Here is an 18182-nt window from a genome sequence, read left to right as displayed (position 1 = left end):
AAGGACCTTCCAAACTTCTATTCCTAAGACCCCTTTTAAGGTCTTCTGTCCTATTCTCCTTTGTCAGCAACCTCGCTCTCACATAGCAATAGCACCTGACATGACGTCTGGTGAATGACATTTCCAAAACCTGAAGAAATAACTTCTGCCAAGTCTCCCTATGCTAAAAGACTTTGGGAGAGAGGTACTTTGTGACCTAGGGTTCCTTCCTCACAGGTGTGACTGGGAGAATCCCAAACCTTTTCTTCAGTATTTCACATCTTGGGCTACAAGATACCTGGAAGCAAAACCAAGTACCATCCCTTTTCCTTTCTCAGAGCGGTGTCTAGTTTTAAGTACCTCCTCTGTTACTTCAGTAGCAGCATTTCATGGGAGTCCACTCTTCTATAGTCGGAGAATTGGGAAACACAAATATGACACAATTACCTTCAATTAGCAAAAATATTACTTTTATGGAAGAAAAGTGAAAATTTGACTTATTCCAGATCTGAAGCAGTGAGAGAGACATAGATTATAGGGGAGTTTTCAGTAACCAAGGCTCACCCATGGCCTTCAGAGAGAAGAAATAATCATATTACTGCCTTTCCTCCCAGCTTCACAGCAGTTTATATCCTTTAATCTCACACATTGAATCCTGTTTGCTTGGGCTTTGGAGATTCAACAACCCCCATGTGCAGTTAGCGCTGAGCAGGACTCTCCCATTACTTGCTGGCTTGATCCTGGCCATAGCCATAAATGACTGCCCTGCCTCTGTTTACATATGTACATGGATCAGATACAAATTCAAATGTGCAACACAGCTCCACCCATGCTGTCTGCAGAAGACAAACTCATCCACAGCAATGAAAAGTGCAAAGATAATTCAGTGTTTTCCACACAATCCCAGGCAATGTTTCACATCCCTCCTTGTGCACCAGCCTCACCCCCCATAAGTTACTGATATGCTTGTTTTGCCGAGTCCAAGGCTCCTTTTGGTCTCCAAGGCTCTTCTACCGTGTTTTGAGAGAGATTAATAAACATTGTGCACACCGAACTTCTGTAGGACTCATCACAGGAGCCCCAGTATCCCTCTAAAACATTTGAAGTTTGTTTTTTTTTGCCATCCCTTCTCTTTGAATGCATGACTGCCAACAGGCCAATATCAGCTGCACACCCTGCAGACAACATCCGTTGTTCAACCTGGAGCACCATGTCCTTATTTTTATCTGTTTGATTCTTCTTCTGTCCCACAATACACAAGGACCACCAATGGCTTTGCATTTGAGCTCCATCTGGTGCATCTTGGCTGCGTGTAGGAACATCTCATTGTCAATCCCCGTAGTGTAAGTCCTCCAGCAGGTCAAGACATCACCATGTCCCAGCGCTGACTCATGGCTGTGCTCTCACAAGGGTTGATGACAAGCTCTTTGGTGCTCTCATGCGTGTCCCCAATCGTCTCAGTGTCCAAACAAAAGCGTGAAGCTATATGTTCAATGTGTGACCCAACTTTACCCCATCGCTGAGGAGAGACACACATGAGAGGAAAAACATTTTGCTTTTGCTATACTGTTTCAGCATCAAGAGGACAGCTGTCATTAAGCCTTTGTGGCCTGATGTTGGGAAGTAGAGGGTCCCCCAGCCCACACTCAGCAGACAACTGGCTTTGCATTTCTCCCATCAGAAGGACACTCACTTAAGCTCAGTCTCTGCCTGGCTTCAGAAAGATAATATATTACTAACAGCTTTTTCCCCAGGTCACTGGTTCAAATGCCAGCTCGATGATTAACTGCAGAGAAATTTTAGCATCTGCTGGCTGACTGGCAGCCCGTGTGAGCTAAATTGCCAGCTCTGGTTTGACTTCTGCAGATAAGTATCCAGATCACCACCCGCACTAATAGACATCCTTAACAACACACTCATTTAGGAGGCAAAGGGCTGAACAGGCCAGAGGCTGTACTCCCATATAGACTGTGATTCCCAGATGAAGTCAGAGCACACGGGCCATTTGATGTGCAGTAATACTAATGCTGAAAGAAAGGGAACTTCACAAAAAGTAGGGGATCAATGAAAGGGCTCACCTGCTTGTTGTCACCTTCTTTGCAAGGTGACAGCAGCACCTGGGAACCGGGGAAAAGGGTATAGACAGACAAGCACAGCTGCTGCTGGCGGACCTGGTGGTTGTACGTGTATGTCCATTCCTGCAAAGAGGAAGAAAAAGAACGGAGTTGTGATGAGGACTGATCCTTGGTATTCTTCTATGGGAACGCAAATACTTTGGCTTGGAACATGTCCCCTCTAAAGCAAGCACAAACCTCATTGATTTCAAGATTTACCAGGACAGGTCACTAGGATGTTTCAATCCTCCCCCAAATTGCAGCTGTCATTGGGGGACTGCAAGTACCAAAGAAGATGTTTACAAAAGCTGCTGGAAGAAAAGTGGTTCATGATGCAAAGGATTTCATACCCAGAACTGGGCTGTGGTTGGGAGACAGGGGCATGGAAAAACAGCAAAAGAGAGGCAGAAATACTACACACAATGTGCAATCCTCTTTTTGTCAGGAAGAGCAGCAGAAATGCTTTGCAGCTGGCAGTGGGAGAGAGAAGGTGATATATCGCAGATGTTTGCTATTCCCAGGATTCTGTTCCCAAATATGAAGAAAATCAGGGATAAGGCTTCCCTTTATATCAAAGGAGTGGGACCAAACTGAAGAGAAGCTGCTAAATTAATGCATACTGTGATTAAGTTACAAAAGACCTACCCATCATTAACCAATTAACATGATAAATGCTTTCTGACCACCTGCAAAATGAGGGGATATTTTTCAAGTTTTAGATCCTTCTGCATGACAGGAGGGAGACAGCAGATTGAGTAATACATTGTTTAGAAGCAGAGTGCTTAGTTTATATTTAACTAATAATTAATAGATGTATTCTGAGTAAGAAACTAAACAATTATAACTAACATCATCAATTATTTCTTAGTATAGATGTATTGCATGTCCAAATTTTCAAAAATTGTAATGCATATGTAATAATTATGTGAATATAAGCAATGCAAGAGCATCCAGTCTTTGGAGCACCTATGGAGGATGACTGCCAGAGCTCCCCAGCGCTGTCAATAAAAGAATGCCGCTTAACAGTATAATTGACTCTGCTGTTAAGTTTATTTCTCCATTTCAAAACTCCAAACATTCACTGTACTGGTTTGCTATGACCACTGCTATTCCTGTTGCCTTGGGCTGCCTTGGAATTTTTTTCTCACGCCACTTTTCACAGTATCACAGTATGTTTGGGATTGGAAGGGACCTCAAAAGATCATCTAGTCCAATCCCCCTGCTGGAGCAGGAACGTCTAGGTGAGGTTACACAGGAACATGTCCAGGTGGGTCTTGAATGTCTCCAGAGAAGGATACTCCACAACCCCCCCTGGGCAGCCTGTTCCAGTGTCTGTCACCCTTACTGAGAAGAAGTTTCTTCTCATGTTTAAGTGGAACCTCTTGTGTTCCAGCTTGATCCCATTACCCCTTGTCCTATCATTGTTTGCCACCGAGAAGAGCCTGGCTCCGTCCCCGTGGCACTCACCCTTTATATATTTATATTTATTTATATATTTATAAACATTAATTTTCATGTTCACCTGCTCAAAGAAATAATCTTTGGGGGAGCAGAGACTCTTTTGCCTGTGTAAAGCTTACCATACAACAGGGGCTCTCTGGGATTATACTCTTTCCTACCCCTGGATGTTTTTTCTTGGGAGAAAAAGAGAAGCAGCTGATAGTTTGATCAGCATTTCCAATGTGCTGGACAAAGCATCATGCTTGTTCAGATACACTGCTTAGCCCAGCAGTATTTCAATGAAGTTTACTCCAATGTTTATTCCAGTTGAACATTTTCTGTATAACTTTGTGCAGGCATTAACTTTAAAATTAGAAAGAGCAGGGCTGGAAGGGGTTTCTGAGGGCATCTAGACAGGGTTCAAAGCAGGATCAACTCCTGCTGTGTAAACAGCCCTGAGACAGCAATCAGGTAAGCAGCAATGGGAGCAAATGGAAAGCAGGTTGGTGGGCTGAGGCAGGGCAAGTGAGCAGGACTTGAGGACAAATAGCAGGCTGGCTTCACTAGCAGAGGACAACAACCACACTGAAGAGACCAAGATCAGGGAGCAAGAAGGTTTCTGCAATAGGCCCCAAGAGCGAAGGCTAGACACGTGGAAGAAATTTTTTACAATGAGGGTGGTAAAACACTGGCCCAGGTTGCCCAGAGAGGTGGTAGATGCCCCATCTCTGGAAGCATTCAAGGCCAGGCTGGACAGGGCTCTGAGCAACCTGATCTGGTTGAAGATGTCCCTGCTCATGGCAGGGGGTTGGACTGGATGAGCTTTGAAGGTCCCTTCCAACCTAAAACATTCTATGATTCTAGACAAATGCCTTGACAGGGTACAGGCTACTGGCTACAAGTAGTAGGAAAGCTGATGTGCAAGAAAAGGTGCAGAGAGAAAGAAAAACAGCTTAGAGCTCAGATACGGTAGAGTCAGAGCTCCACAAGGAGTGAAGTGAGCAGGGGTGTTGGCAATGAAGGGGAAGGTAGCACTTGAACATATGGCAATTTAGGCTGGGTCTGGAAAACTGAAGGGTAAATGGTGCTCCTGAGAGTCTGCAACCCTTTCTGGGTGTTGGAGGGGGAAGTGAAGAATGGCTGCCCTGACCTCAGAGCTGGGACACATGCAGCTCCCCCTGAGCTTAAATGGTGGAGGCTTTGAGTTGCATTAGCATGAGTTATTAGAGCAGGGAATGCTTCCCCCACTTTGGTATTTGTCACTGTCAGCAGCTCTAACTCCTCTCTCTGACTTCAAAACAGGCAGCTACAGGCGTCTAATTCCTGGGAATATAAATCTCACTTCATTCAGGTTCTTAGCCAAATGGAAGGGAAAGCATGCTTTTGCATAGCAGACCCAGATCCACAAGGACTTCACACTGTGATCCTCACACCTTGTGCTTCTCACATCTACTAGTCCCCCCCCCAGCTAATGAGAATCAAACCTGGCTTTCTGACCAGCCTGCCCACCAGCTTCTCAGGCAGAGCTGCCTAGGATTTCAGCATATAACAAGCATTCATTTTCAAAGCTGCAGTCTGCACCCAAAGGGCCTTCTAGCAAGTGCTTTTTTGTCAGATGGAGCAGTTTACCTGATCCTAAAGTGAACATGTTCCACACATCCCAACTATGCACGCTGTCACTCGCTGTGTAAAGCACCAGCCTGGGAAATCATGTGTCAAATTAGTCCTGCATCTGTGAAGAACCAAGCCCTGTGGGGCAAGCTCCAACACCTGTTATTGGCACCCACACTGCTGCAAGCTGCTTTGGAAACTTGCTTTACATTTTTTAATCAATTGTTTGTCTTTTTAGCTTGGGACAAGGCCTCAGCAGCACCCATGAGGCTCCTCAGCAGCAGCAAGTTAATCCTGTAACTCATATGTATCATAGAATCATAGAATGCCCTGAGTTGGAAGGGACCCACAAGGATCATCAAGTCCAACTCCTGTCCCTGCATGTGACAACCCCACAGTTCACACCATGTGTCTGAGGGTGTTGTCCAGTCTCTTCTTGAACACTGTCAGGCTTGGGGCTGTGACACCTCCCTGGGGAGCCTGTTCCAGTGCTTCAGCACCCTCTGGGGGAAGAACCTTTTGTTATGTTGAATATGAGTATGTTGAATCCCCCAACTAACTCAGAAAGTGGGACTTTGTGACCTCTTATCCTCCTTGCATCACTGAGGCACCTCACGGAGGACTGCTCCTCCCAGAGGTTCTCCATGCTTCTTTTCCAGGCCATGCTCTGTTGAAGCCTTCCAGTTATTCACAACCTCTCAAGGCAGTACCACCCTCTCAGCAAACCACCATGGGATAGAGAGGGTGGTGGTAACCATCTCTCCTAAGCTGTTGTTCATCATAAGAAGTGAGGTCTACAGCGCTGGATACATGCATTAGTTCGACAGCTGACATTGGATCCTCCCCTCTTGCCCCCAGGCTGTCCTGCTGCTGTCTTTATCTAAACTGACAGATTTTGACATGGCTCTTCTATTTTGGCAGAATGGCTTTTTATGGAAGCCAGTCCTGTTGAAAATGCTTCGTCCAGTTCTAATCACGTCTTGTCTCTTTCCAGCCCTAGATGAAAGCCAGAGAAAACGATGCAGAAAATGAAGAAATTCAGAGGTCATGGGGAAAGTCACTTGAACATCACAGAATCCACAAAAATCTTTGAGTTAAAATACAGGCAAATGGCCACGCAAATTTTTATCTTACCACGTCTCTTTCCCTATTTTTATCAGTTGGGATGACAATTGATGCTTTTTTCTCCCATAAGAAACTCCTCTATCTTCTAAACCCTGGCATACTAAGCGCTCACATAGCCAGCACTGCAGGAACAACAGCACAGCTTCAAACCCCAGTGGTTGTGGTGAAATGGATATCCTGGGGTGCTGCCAAGAAAGGAGACCTTCAAGGAGCTACCATGGCTTCAGGGCTGCAGACCAGCCTGAAGTAATGCCAACAGGGTTGAGAGCTGACCTCTGGCACCGAGGAAAAACAGGCACAGGAGGTGAAAGTGAGACCAAGATTTCCTGCCTTTTCAAAGACAAAGCAGCTCCTAATGAAATAGTGGTGGAGCAAGGAGGAAGAGGGTGGACTAGGTGAGCAGAGCTACCAACTGCACACCACAATGAGCAATCCCCTTCCTCTGAAGCCTCGGATAATGCTAGCCCCCATCTGACGCTCATGACTATTTTTCAAGGCTTTAGCATCATTTGAGCAGGCATCTGTCACTGCTACTCAGCATCATTGTGAATTGAGAAAATTATTTTAAAATGTGATCTTCAGCTTGGTGTAGGCTGGCTAGCAGAAGGAGAAAGAAGCCCCCCAGCCTAGCAAGGAGCAGCCCCATGGGAGCCCACAGTTTGACAGAGCTGTACATTCTCTGCTGCTGAGCAAGAGGTCAGCCATACCCTAAAGCTGGGGTAGCAGCTAGAGAAAAATGTTTCTAAGGAAGGCGGAAACAACCTCAGCTCTCAATTATTATCGTTTTAAAATCACAGGGAAGGATTTCCCAAGGCATGTGACTCCATGGGTCATCTAAGGATACCAAGGCGCTCCTCCCATCAAAAGGCCCTGGGATGCAACTAGCACTTGCACACACCTCAGGAAAGGGAAAGCAAAGTACAAAAGGTGCCCACGGCAACCTGAGTGCAGAGGTGACACTGCTGCCACCAGCCCCTCTGCTCTGCCCAGCTCCTGCAGCCCCAGCTGGCATACAGCTGGGGCAGGACCTGCCCATGGAGAAGAATGAATACTTTTGAGGGGAGGAAGGTCAGAAGAGAATTTTTATGGTTGTTATGTCTCAGGAGGGACACTGTCAGGTTAGTTTGGATAGATGCTAAATATTCTCCAAAGAAAGTGCAGATCTGGTCAGCCCACAGTGGTCCTTGAGCCAACTGGGATAAGCTTCAATGCCACACCAGGCAGATCATTACATTGCATTTCCTTCACAATAAGAGTCAAGGATGCCACCCAAATGCAATGGCAGCCACTCAGCTCCAGAGCCCAGACATTTTGGGGTGCAGGTTCAGGAAATGTCTACTGCAACCTTCCCACTGTTTTCTTACTTGTCTGGGAGATGACTAACTTTAAATTCATCTAGTGGCTACTGCTTATATGTGTGTGAGCATCGATGACAAAGTGTCTTCTGCTTTTTTATCTAAGGTATGTCAGGTTTCCTGGAACTGCTAATAATTTAAATAAATCCCAGAGTCAGATGTCTATTTCAAAGCTGTATGGACTAATATCAACTGACACTTAGTTTGGAAAATAAACAAACAAAGCCCCCAACAACAATAAAATAACTACTCACACATTCATGAGATAGACCAGGACAAAATTATGACCAATTATTTTCCCTCTGATGCATTTCTCTTGTGAAAAATTAAATCAATCAATCCATTTAGCAAATGAGACACCACAAGACATAGAGTCTCAAGGCTCCAATGGGCAGGAGTGTGGGTAGAGCCCACTGTACCCTGGGGACAGGCAGCACCGCACAAAGATCTCTGCCAGTCACTATCTCAAGAGCAGGTCCCTCTGAGAGCCACCCCGGGGAACAGCACCTGCCCTGACTGCTACCAGAACTCTTGGGGAGAGAAGGGCCAAGTAGATCCCAAGGATGAGGAGACAGAGCTCTCCCACATAATGATGAAGGGCCTTCTTGTGCCTCAGTGCTCCTTTTAGTAATTCAGGATTAACACCAGACACCACCAGGGAGGGCTTGTGAGATCTGCTAGGGGTGTAAAGCCTGTCTAGTTTCACTGCAGTCACTCTTCTCAATTTACCCAAACTGTGGATGTGGCCAGAGGACTCGCAACACCCTTCCCCTGCACTACAGACACAAAAACACTAATATAAAGAGCAATTGATTGCCATCTGCCAGCTTCTGTTCCTCTCTCCTCAAATCATGGTGATCTATGACAGCTCAGATCTTCCCACACCCAAACCCAGACTTCATGCATGTGATGCTGGTAAAGGGTTTGGGGAGCCTGGCAGGGAGAAAGCTACAGAAGAGCAATTGAGCAACCAAAATAATGCTACTAACACTAATAATAAAGGGTCTGGATGGCCAGGATATTTCCATAGTACATACTGAATACCAGAAAAGCACAGCTTTGATTTAGCTAAGCCTGTTTCTCAAATAATGAAGCTTAGGGTAAACAAGATGTGACTTCAGTATGTTAAAAGTGAAGATTAATGCTCCATTCTGGTATATCTAATATGAAAATAAGTAGCATTCAGGACTGCTGCATAATCTATCCCATGCAGCCTGGTGACTATAACACTCACGTCATGCCCAAGTTCAGGTGGCCTTGTAACAGTTATGTAATTAAAATATAAGTTTCTATCCACAATAAAAATGTAAATACCCTGTTTTCATTTGAAATATTGCCCATAGGTACAAGTAACAGAGAACTAACCTAGAAAGACATTGAAAGATAAAAGGAAAATATTTTTCTCTATTCCTGCCTGTGTACTGAGTGTAGCTATTCAGCAATCCTTTTGTAGTACATTTTTCTGTTCCCCTGCAGAGTTAGTCCTGAATGCACACAAGAAATGCAGTTGCCATCCAGTGGGAAGTGATGACCTATTGCAAACTGCTGCGGAATCAAAATGGGAAGATGAAAAGTTAGTGGCATGAAAAATTCCAAAAATTTACTGCACAGAAACGTCAAAACAAAATGTGTTTGATGGGAATGAAACAATCCAACTTGTTGGCATGACATTCCTCATTTCAAAATATCACATCAAATTGATATTTCAGAAGGACCAATGCCACTTCATTTTGAAATGCCAGCTTGCAGTAGTATTTTCCATTCTGATTTTCCCAGATTTAAAAAAACCCATGTAACTCATTGAAAGTTGCAATTGTCACTAGAGCATTGTTCTTTTCTTCAGCAGAGTTGACCCTGCAAAACACAATGACCTTCTCTCATCAACTCGCTGCTCTTGCTGTTCATATAAAAAGTCCATGCAGCAGTGGCAGAAAGAAAAAGAAGTCTAAAACTTAGAAACCAGTTAAACCCTAAGAACTGTGACTATGCAGTACTTGCAGTTATATCCACTATATTTTCTGAACTGACTAACATTCCAGCAGTCATTGTTGATTTTACCAGACTGTGAAACAGATATTATTTTCCTGACTAAAGGCAGGCATGCAACTGCATGCAAAAGAGATGCACATAATGACGTGCTTCATTTGCACATACAAATTAGGGACATTTTCAGCAGCATCTCCAGGCCAGGATTTTTATATGTGCAGCTACCTGGTTTGAACGTGTAACCATGAGGGTTAAAGACATACAGCGAAGTGGAAGCAAGCACACCATTGCCTATTAAATTATTTCACAGCACCCCAAAGAAGTGAGTGATTGTTATCCTCCTTGTTTTATAGATGGGAACAGTGAGAGAACTTACTGGCATGCCCAAAATCACAAAGGGAGCCTGAAGCAAAGGCAGGTTTTGAAGTTGTGCCTTCAGGGTCTTGCTCCAGCGACTCTGCCGCAAGGAACATGTGCCTGCTCTTGGCTCTAACATTTCTTAGAAGATGCTTTTGAGAACATTGATTCATACAGCTTTTTCTCATCTCAGTGAGATTGAAAAAAAAATGAGATCGAAAAAAACAAGATCATCATAATTAAGTTCTCACTAGTTTAATGGGCAATCTAATATTGCGAGAACGCAGACTAGGAAGTTATAAATACCATTGCGATTCAGTGCATTTTGAAAGAAATAAGGCTGAAAGATGAGAGGAAATTATAGTTCTCTTTGTCTTTCTCTGATCTCTGCAGATGAACGGCGCGTGGTGTTCCTAAGCAGCGGCGAGTGTTCAGCACAGCCTAGCGCAGAGATAAGCGGTCCACCCCGTACTGTAGCTCCTCCACCAGTCCTTGCTGCTGCCCAGGGCCTCCACCAAGGGCTTACCAGGGCTAAACTGCATGCTACCTTAGGAAAGGGGTTGGCAAAACAAGTAATCCTCCAACAGAGCTTTAGCTTAGGAAATCACTTGAAGCAGCCCCAGAGCCTTCTCTCCAGCCGGCATCACAGAGATTGGCAACACATCCTACCTGTGCCGTTGCTGCCGTGGTGCCTTTGCTGCCAATACATGGATTTAAGCTCAGGACGGGGAACTCCTGGTCTTCAGACTTGTGCGACTCCAGGCAGCTTTGCCTTTGCCTGATCATCCCAGTCTGATAAAGCGATTCCTCAGGAATCCTGTGGGAACAGCATGAAAATGACACCCCTACTCCCCCAGGCACAGGGAGCACTCAAAGGGAGGCTTGGAGGGTCAAGGAGGGTGCAGTTGCACCATTTCAGCTTCAGAAATTGAGAGTGGCAAATTCTATTACAACCCTGAACCACTGAGAGCAGTACATGGACAGGGACACTGCAGAAGCAGCACTCAGAGATGGATGGCTGGCCTTTGTGAGAGGGAAAAATAAATGAAACTGCACAAGGCAAACGGAGCAAGGAACAGCCTGTGAGCAGGCTGAAGGTCAGCCTTCAGCTTACAGGCGTGGGGAACTTTATAACAAACTGTCACAGAGCCCTGGCATTCCCTGTGAATGCTGCTGTGCAATGCCACACATGGCAAAAGAAGCAAGAAAACAGCTATAAATCATTTTCACACTGCACTCAGCCATTGCATCAGCAAATCCCTGGAGGTATCTCCAAAATTTCTGCACCCTTTCTGAGCATGGCTCACCATAGTGACTGAGGGACTGGATAAAATGTTTCCCAGAGTAATTTTGGTGACTAAAAGGGATTTGCACAAAAGCAGCTGTGGAAATACCTATTAAGCAAAGCATGAGGCTAGGAGTAAGGCAGAACCACCTGAATACAGGTTGTAAAATCCTGGAGTGGATGGTTTCATAACAGAGAGGTCTTGACTATCACAGGACAGTGTGAAAGGAGTGGCAATTCGGTGCTTTTTTTGTAAGCAAGAGTCATTCATCACTGAAACAGCCCACCAAAGGCTATGGTGGATTTTCCACATTGGAATACTTTTATAAAGAAAACTGGCTGTTTCCCTATACCTCCTGTCCTGCAGCACGGGCAGGAGGACACCTGAGGAATCTCCAAGAGCTACGAGAAATAACTGGTGCTTTGCCCCTCACCAGCCCTGCAGGAAAGAGCCACAGAGTCTATAAGGCTGCTCTGAGAAAGCAGGATCACAAATGAACCACATCTCACTGTGGGCAAGCTGTGTTTAAAGCCAGCACAAAATTCACTTGTACCCTTCTGTGAAGCCCAAGGGAGGGGCAGCTGTTCCTCTGGGGCAGGAGGGAGGTGTGGGGACTGGATGGGCAGAGGAAAGCTCTGTGGGGCAGGAGGGGTGGGACATCCCGCTGGCCTGTTAGAGATAGGTGAGGATGGCACATCCATACCGAAGTTCGGGATAAACATTTTCCAGGTACCACTTGAAGCTGTGGCATTTCAACCTCTTCCGCAGTTCCACTCTGCTCTGCACGCTGTGGGAATAAAACATCACAGAGATACAATGGAAATCATGAAGGTGAGACCCAATGCACCAAGAAAGGAGGCTGAGAGAAACCCAACAGATATACACAGACAGCAAACACGAGAGCATTAGCAGCTCTATTTTCTGCTCTCTTCTACATGAGCTTGGGTGGTCATTTTGATCTCTGTCTCTTTGGAGGTGTCACTTGATAAGAGTCATGATGACATATTGACATTTTAACAAGGAGCCTGGAGTTTGGTGGATGAAAAGGTTGATGAAAAAGTACAGTCACTTAAAAATTATTAATAAAAAAAGCATGCCTTCTACTCTATGCAATAAGCATTAATTTAATACATTAACGTAATAGGAAATTAATATATGCTATTATAAGTTACTCTTAGTTTACAAGACTACAGAAGGCCTTGATTTCGAAGAGCACCCAGGCACATCTTTATGTCAGCAGAAGTTATCACATGGTGAAATCTTTCTTGCCCTGTAGCCAGGGCAACACTTCTGCTGAGAGATCCTTCTCTAAGTGACATTTTCCAGACTCCAGCTCTTCCCTGGGCCAGCCTCCACCCGTTGAGCTGTTATGAGCTGGCATTTACAAAGCAGTAGGAAGCCTCTGGTACCTTTCCTTTGCACAGTCTATCTCCTCTACACCCTCATATATTTAGCAGGACAGAGCTGTTACTTCATTCATTGCTGACAGATGGGAAGAGGGTTAATGGAAACAGGTTAGTCACTAGGACTTTATTTATCCTGGAGATTGAGCCACAAGGAATTTGGGTTTGGATTTGGAACTCCCTGTGATCCAAAGGAAACTTTCTAAGGAAAGGAAATGTGTAAGAAAATGAGAAATTAACATAAATACTTAGGGTCCTATTGACAGGGAGGTGTTTCTGACTGTTCATAGAATGAATGGCAAACTCCCTGCACACAAAGCACTCACTCCTTTCCAAGAAAGCCTTAGTGGGCCCAGATTTTGATCATTTTCCTGCCCCTCAGCTGCCAGCGAGACCTCTGGATTCTCCCTGCCAAACTCCACTTTCGGACCAGAAGTACTTGTACCTAATGCCAAGGGCAGGACAATGAGCAGAGGAGGTTCTCCTCTGCCTCAATTCAGTTCACTCACTGGGATAAACTGGCACAGCATATAAACAAGCTGTTTATATGTTCCACTGCCGTGATCATAGCATCTGCCTACCATTAGCATTTAATTGAGCGTTACTACAGAAACAACGCAGGCGGGTTTCCACAGCAGGACAACGTCACCATGAGCACCCACTGCAGCAGGCAGGGTGCAGGCAGCAGCAGAAGACACTTACTTTCCATAAGGTCTCCCTTGGGCTGCAGGACGAGCTGCATAGTAGTACCGCTTGAATTCATCCATCCACACCTCTGCGGTGCGCTTGGTGTTTCTGAAGGAGGCAACAAAAGACAGGTGAAACCAAGGATGCTTCAAAGGTCACATTTTCTAAAATGCATTGACTAATTCATGCTGCTTGCCTCCCACCCTCAACTTGGTCTTTGGCTTCATTCAAACCACCTTTGAGCCAGCACACCCCTCACTACTAGAGAAGGTACTCCTCCTCCCCATTACTCCAGAGACCAAACACAACAGGCCGAAGCTTGAGTGAAGAATTCACAATTTCAGACTCAGCTGGATGCTTTGCATCCACTAGACTCAGAACCAAAGCTTCTCTTAAGCATCATCTTCCAGGGAGGCATGTCTAGGGCTTTATTTAGTGTCTGGGATGAAGCTCTGAAAAGTGGGGCGAAATTCACCGAAGACTGAAAGCAAGTATTTTCTCTGCATCAATCCTGTATGGACTCTGCTGCTTTGCACCCCTGGGTTTAACTGAGGGAAATCTCAGGATTCAAAGCTTAAGAGAAATCATCCTGGCCACAGTGCTGTAGCATAAATATCAGTCTTCCACATCAGCTAGGTGTCTGCAGAAGGTTTATAAACCTCAGGAAATCTTCTGTTGACTTCAGATGGCTCTAACTCTCATTACAAATGGTTTTGTTGCTCCATGCCTAACTGCCTGTCCCTGCCCGGGTCAGAGGAGTCCTTCAAACTCCTGCTCTACAACAAGCCAGTGCCATCATTGCGACCACACCACTAGGCTGAAGGTGCCATGGGGCAGGCTCTAGCCAAGTCCCATGAGGCCAGAAAAGGAGATAGTGTGTACATGAAGCCAGCACAACACTGGAGTTTGAGCTGTCTCTTGCACTGAAGTGAAGGTTGTGTGGGAAAAAAATCAATATCTGGAAGAAAGGTAGAGATATTTTTTGATAACATCTTTATTTAAACAGAGGTACCACATAGCATCAGGTTGCCAGAAGCTGCTTCTCCTCTCTTTCTATATACCATAACATTAGGCTTAAGGCTGATAGATACCATAAAGCTCCTAATGCCTATGGATATGCTTCGCCAGACCACTTTTCAGTCCCTTGCTGATTCATGGTGCTTCTTCCTCTCTCTCTAAGGGCACTGCAGCAGTCTAAGTGCTCTGGCTCAAGAGATGCCTAAGTCACAGTGTCTACATCTGTACCTAGCTTTCCCCAAGGTGCAGAGTTTCACTGTCTGGCTTCCTGGCTTCCAAGGTCCACACATTGGTGTTAATTCAGACCTCCCCACCGTCCCTGTGTGCCTGTGCCTGGAGTGCAGCCAGAAGAACCGTCCTGTTCAAGCTCCCCTTGCTACTCCTGCAGGTGCTGGAACGCAGACACTGCCTTTTTACTGAGGTTTGCAGCAAGCCCAACAGTGGAGATTTTACCACATGCCAGCCTCTTCTGTAGAAGTCTTATTTTACTACTAAAAGCAAGAGGCCTCCTTGTGACTTTCAAATTTGTGCCCTCCTCCTTGATGTCCCACGTCCTTCACCGCTGTCTTTATGAAGCAAAGTGATGAAGTCCCCTCGAGTCATTCAGCTAACAAGTCCCCTTCCTGCCGCACAGGCTGCATGTCTGGAAATCACATATTTAGTATAACTGAGGGGTGTAATTTGCACCCCCTCAGTTCACTGTCACATGCAAAGCATGGGGAAGCTGCGGGGAGCCCAGGTCAGTGGTAACCCCGCTGCAGGTGGCTGGGTCTTTATAAATACTGTCGGCTCTTTATAACACTGGGGAGTCCACGCTAAAAGAGATACCTGGTGTGTAAACACACACAAATGCAGTTTAGCTGAGAAACAACCCTGCATTAAGTATAAGTGCTCCTGGTGCTTGTCATTTGCTTAATGGACAACCTTCACCCTCATGATCTAAAAGAGGAGGAAATCCTCCCCGCCTTCACTAGCTGCTCCTGTCACCTTTCCCATGCTGATTCGCACTTCTGGACTGCCCTTTCCAGGTTCTTAGCCCATTTCAGCCAGGCATTTCAGTACGTGATTCAGTCTCCACTCCTGTATGTGAGGACAGGTCCCCTTCAGCCGGGACACCCTGGCAGTTCCTCTGGTGTCCCCACCAGCGAGGTGCAGCCCATCGCTGCCCCTGCTCAAGAGGCAGCACCAGCCCAGAGGTGCAGCCGCCCGCTCCGCGATGCTGCTCAGCTCCCCTCTCGCACAGGCATCGGGAACCAAATTTTCTGGTTCAGCAGAGCCACACTCAGCCCTCAGCTAAGGTCAGGGGGTACTGACAGACATTGCTGGCATAGCCAGATTTCAGGTCATTATAAATTTGTTCTGATGACCTTATGGTCTAAACCATTTGCTGTTATGGTAGCTAGAGCTCATGAAGATGCTGGGACCATCCTTCCACTTCCGTGCTGATGAAAGATACCATCTAAGTGCCCTATTTCTGTCATATTCTCAGCACGGTAGAAATCCTAAGGGAGAGCTGTACTGGCTCGATTTTCTTTGGCTCAGGAGATTCCTGCCCAGGGATATTTCAAAGTTTTCCAAACAAACTTTCCTCCCCATCTTCTCAGCTCCCCCCTTCCCTGCAAGGCAGCACCTAATTCCATCTCCCAAAAACTAGGCAAGCACAAAACACCTACTTAATGTATGTATTGGCATTTCCCTCTGGAAAGACATATGGATGTTTCTTCCGGAAGACGTGTCCAACACGGCTGCAGGGGATGATTTCCAGGCTCCCTCCACACATCCACACACGGAAAGAGATTTCTACAAGAGAAGCAGCTTTAGCATTTTGTCTTTCTGTCCTACAGCATGCTGGATCCTGGTGTTACCTCTCACTTTATCCTCAGCCACATTAAACTGGGGTAAATCAATTACCAGAGAAGCTTTCTTAGGCACAACTCCTTTAAAAGCACATTTCAAAGCTTCTTGCAATCTGTTTGAAGTCAGGGCACTTGAAACCTGCCTATAGCACAGCAGGTGCTATCACAATGGCAAGAGCAAGACGGTAAGTAGGTCCCTTTTCATGCAGCCCCGCTTACACTGCAGAATCATCTTGCCAGTTTTGTGCTCCTGTAATTACATCTGTGCTGCCTGTTTCAGAATCACTTCCCTCAAAGGGCTGTCAGGTTCACCAGGAGAGGCCATGAATTCTGCTTATTAATGACTACAACCATCACTATCTTTGTAAATCCACCATTGATTCTGCAAAGTGAACAGAGAGGTGTGCATCCATCACCTGTCCCAAAACGGATAGGAGCCTACCCTGCCCAGCACGTACTCTGGGACATGAGTGCCAACATTGTGGTCCAACAAGGCACACACCTTCACACAAGCAAAGGTCACTGGTCGGAGGGACTTTCCCCAAAAAATCAGGATAAGTAGTCAGTATGGTAAATACCTCTCAGTTGCCCCAGGCTGCTCTGTGGCTGGTCTACAGGGCCCTTCTGGAGGAAAATGAGCTTGTGGCTCAACTGACACCAGAAGTGACAGGGCTCTTGGCAGGGAGCTGGATGAAATCCTAGCTGGCAAGGTAGGACAGGAGAGCAGAATGGCTGATCTAATGGGCCCATCTGGTCCTAACGCCTGTGAAGCTATGAATATGCAGCTATATTGTCAGAAAGTCATCCTTAGACAGAACCAGCATGGAAAAGAAATGAAATTAAAAGGAAAAGGCTTCTGCAGTTCTCTGCATCCTATTTGATCATCTGTTGACAGTATAGAGCTACATGTAGCATGTATTTACTCCAAAACTAAAAACTCCTTTTTCACTCCATACTACTTTTAACTACAGAAGTCAGACAGGAGTCCGCCCATCACCTTTGGCAGCTCGTGCACCTGGCAGTCCCCTCACATATGCCAGCACAAGGATGACTTGTCCCCAGGTTGGATGTTGGCAAGACAAGTGCCTGTGGCGGGAAGGCCACTTGGGCAGTATGGACAAGAATCCTTGTGCTCCGCTGCCAGCCCACAAAGCTGCCATCCCTCCAAAAACAACTCACAGCTTCAAGGAGCAAAGGAGGATTGGAGCCTGGACCTTCAGAGTCATCTACTCTTGGCACACAAGGCTCAGCCACGAGGTGCACATCGCTGAACAGGTGGGAGCACCTTCGTATCACTCCCGCCCCTGCTCCCAGCACACCTGCCTGCTCTGAGCTGATGGAAACGGGAGGCTGGCACAGCCACAAAGCACTCACGCATTGATGCCCAGGTCCAAAATTCAAGGCTTGAGCCCATCCCCAACAGCTGCCCCTGGCAGCAGGGGCCAGCAAAGGCTGGCATGGGAAAGCACAGCAGGGAAAAGTTGTTTGGGTTTTTTTTTCCAGAATTCCCCTCCCCTTCCCTTCCCTGCTGTGTTTACAGGCAAGAGCTGCAACAGCAGCTGGAGCTTCACCACTTTTGCTGGCACAGGGTATTAACAGGCCAATAAAACGTGCCCTTGTGTCTTGTCCTGGTGCTACATTGGGAACAACCTTAATTCACAGCTGTGGGGAAATGAGATTACAGCGAGATGCGGCTGCTGCAGGCTGCTATGGTCAGTTCCCCTCGCACATGGCTGTTGCTCTCATTTGCCTGAGTGTCCCAGCGCTGGCCACACCACCAGCACTGCTGTGTATGTCAGAAAGGCGCCCGATCAAGGGGGACAATCAGCCAAGCAGCTGTGAACCACAACGTGGCTGCTGCATCATGCCTTCCCCTCCTCTGGTCCCTCTGGTCAGTCTGGGAGAAGAGCAGCTCCCTGAAGCACCACAAGGGAAAGACTGTTCAGTCCTCACCTGCTCTTAATTT

At 46.3% G+C, this 18182-nt stretch overlaps 1 protein-coding gene across 1 annotated transcript in view; it reads right to left on the bottom strand.

The window, feature by feature from the left end:
- Positions 1-1339: 1339 nt before the first annotated feature.
- The window catches only part of GALNT14 (polypeptide N-acetylgalactosaminyltransferase 14), a gene marked incomplete at both ends in the record, with an annotated part of 104089 nt that continues 87246 nt past the window's right edge, over positions 1340-18182 (bottom strand). Inside the window, 6 exons of the mRNA XM_080342901.1 lie at positions 1340-1498; positions 2058-2177; positions 10637-10784; positions 11957-12040; positions 13359-13451; positions 16034-16160. Coding sequence (XP_080199027.1) covers positions 1340-1498; positions 2058-2177; positions 10637-10784; positions 11957-12040; positions 13359-13451; positions 16034-16160 — 731 coding nt within the window. The remainder of the gene's footprint in view (positions 1499-2057; positions 2178-10636; positions 10785-11956; positions 12041-13358; positions 13452-16033; positions 16161-18182) is intronic.

The sequence above is a fragment of the Nesoenas mayeri genome, assembly GCF_963082525.1.
Source record: "Nesoenas mayeri genome assembly, chromosome: 3".
In the NCBI taxonomy this organism is placed as follows: Eukaryota; Metazoa; Chordata; class Aves; order Columbiformes; family Columbidae; genus Nesoenas; species Nesoenas mayeri.
This window is presented reverse-complemented; position numbering and strand designations above follow the sequence as displayed.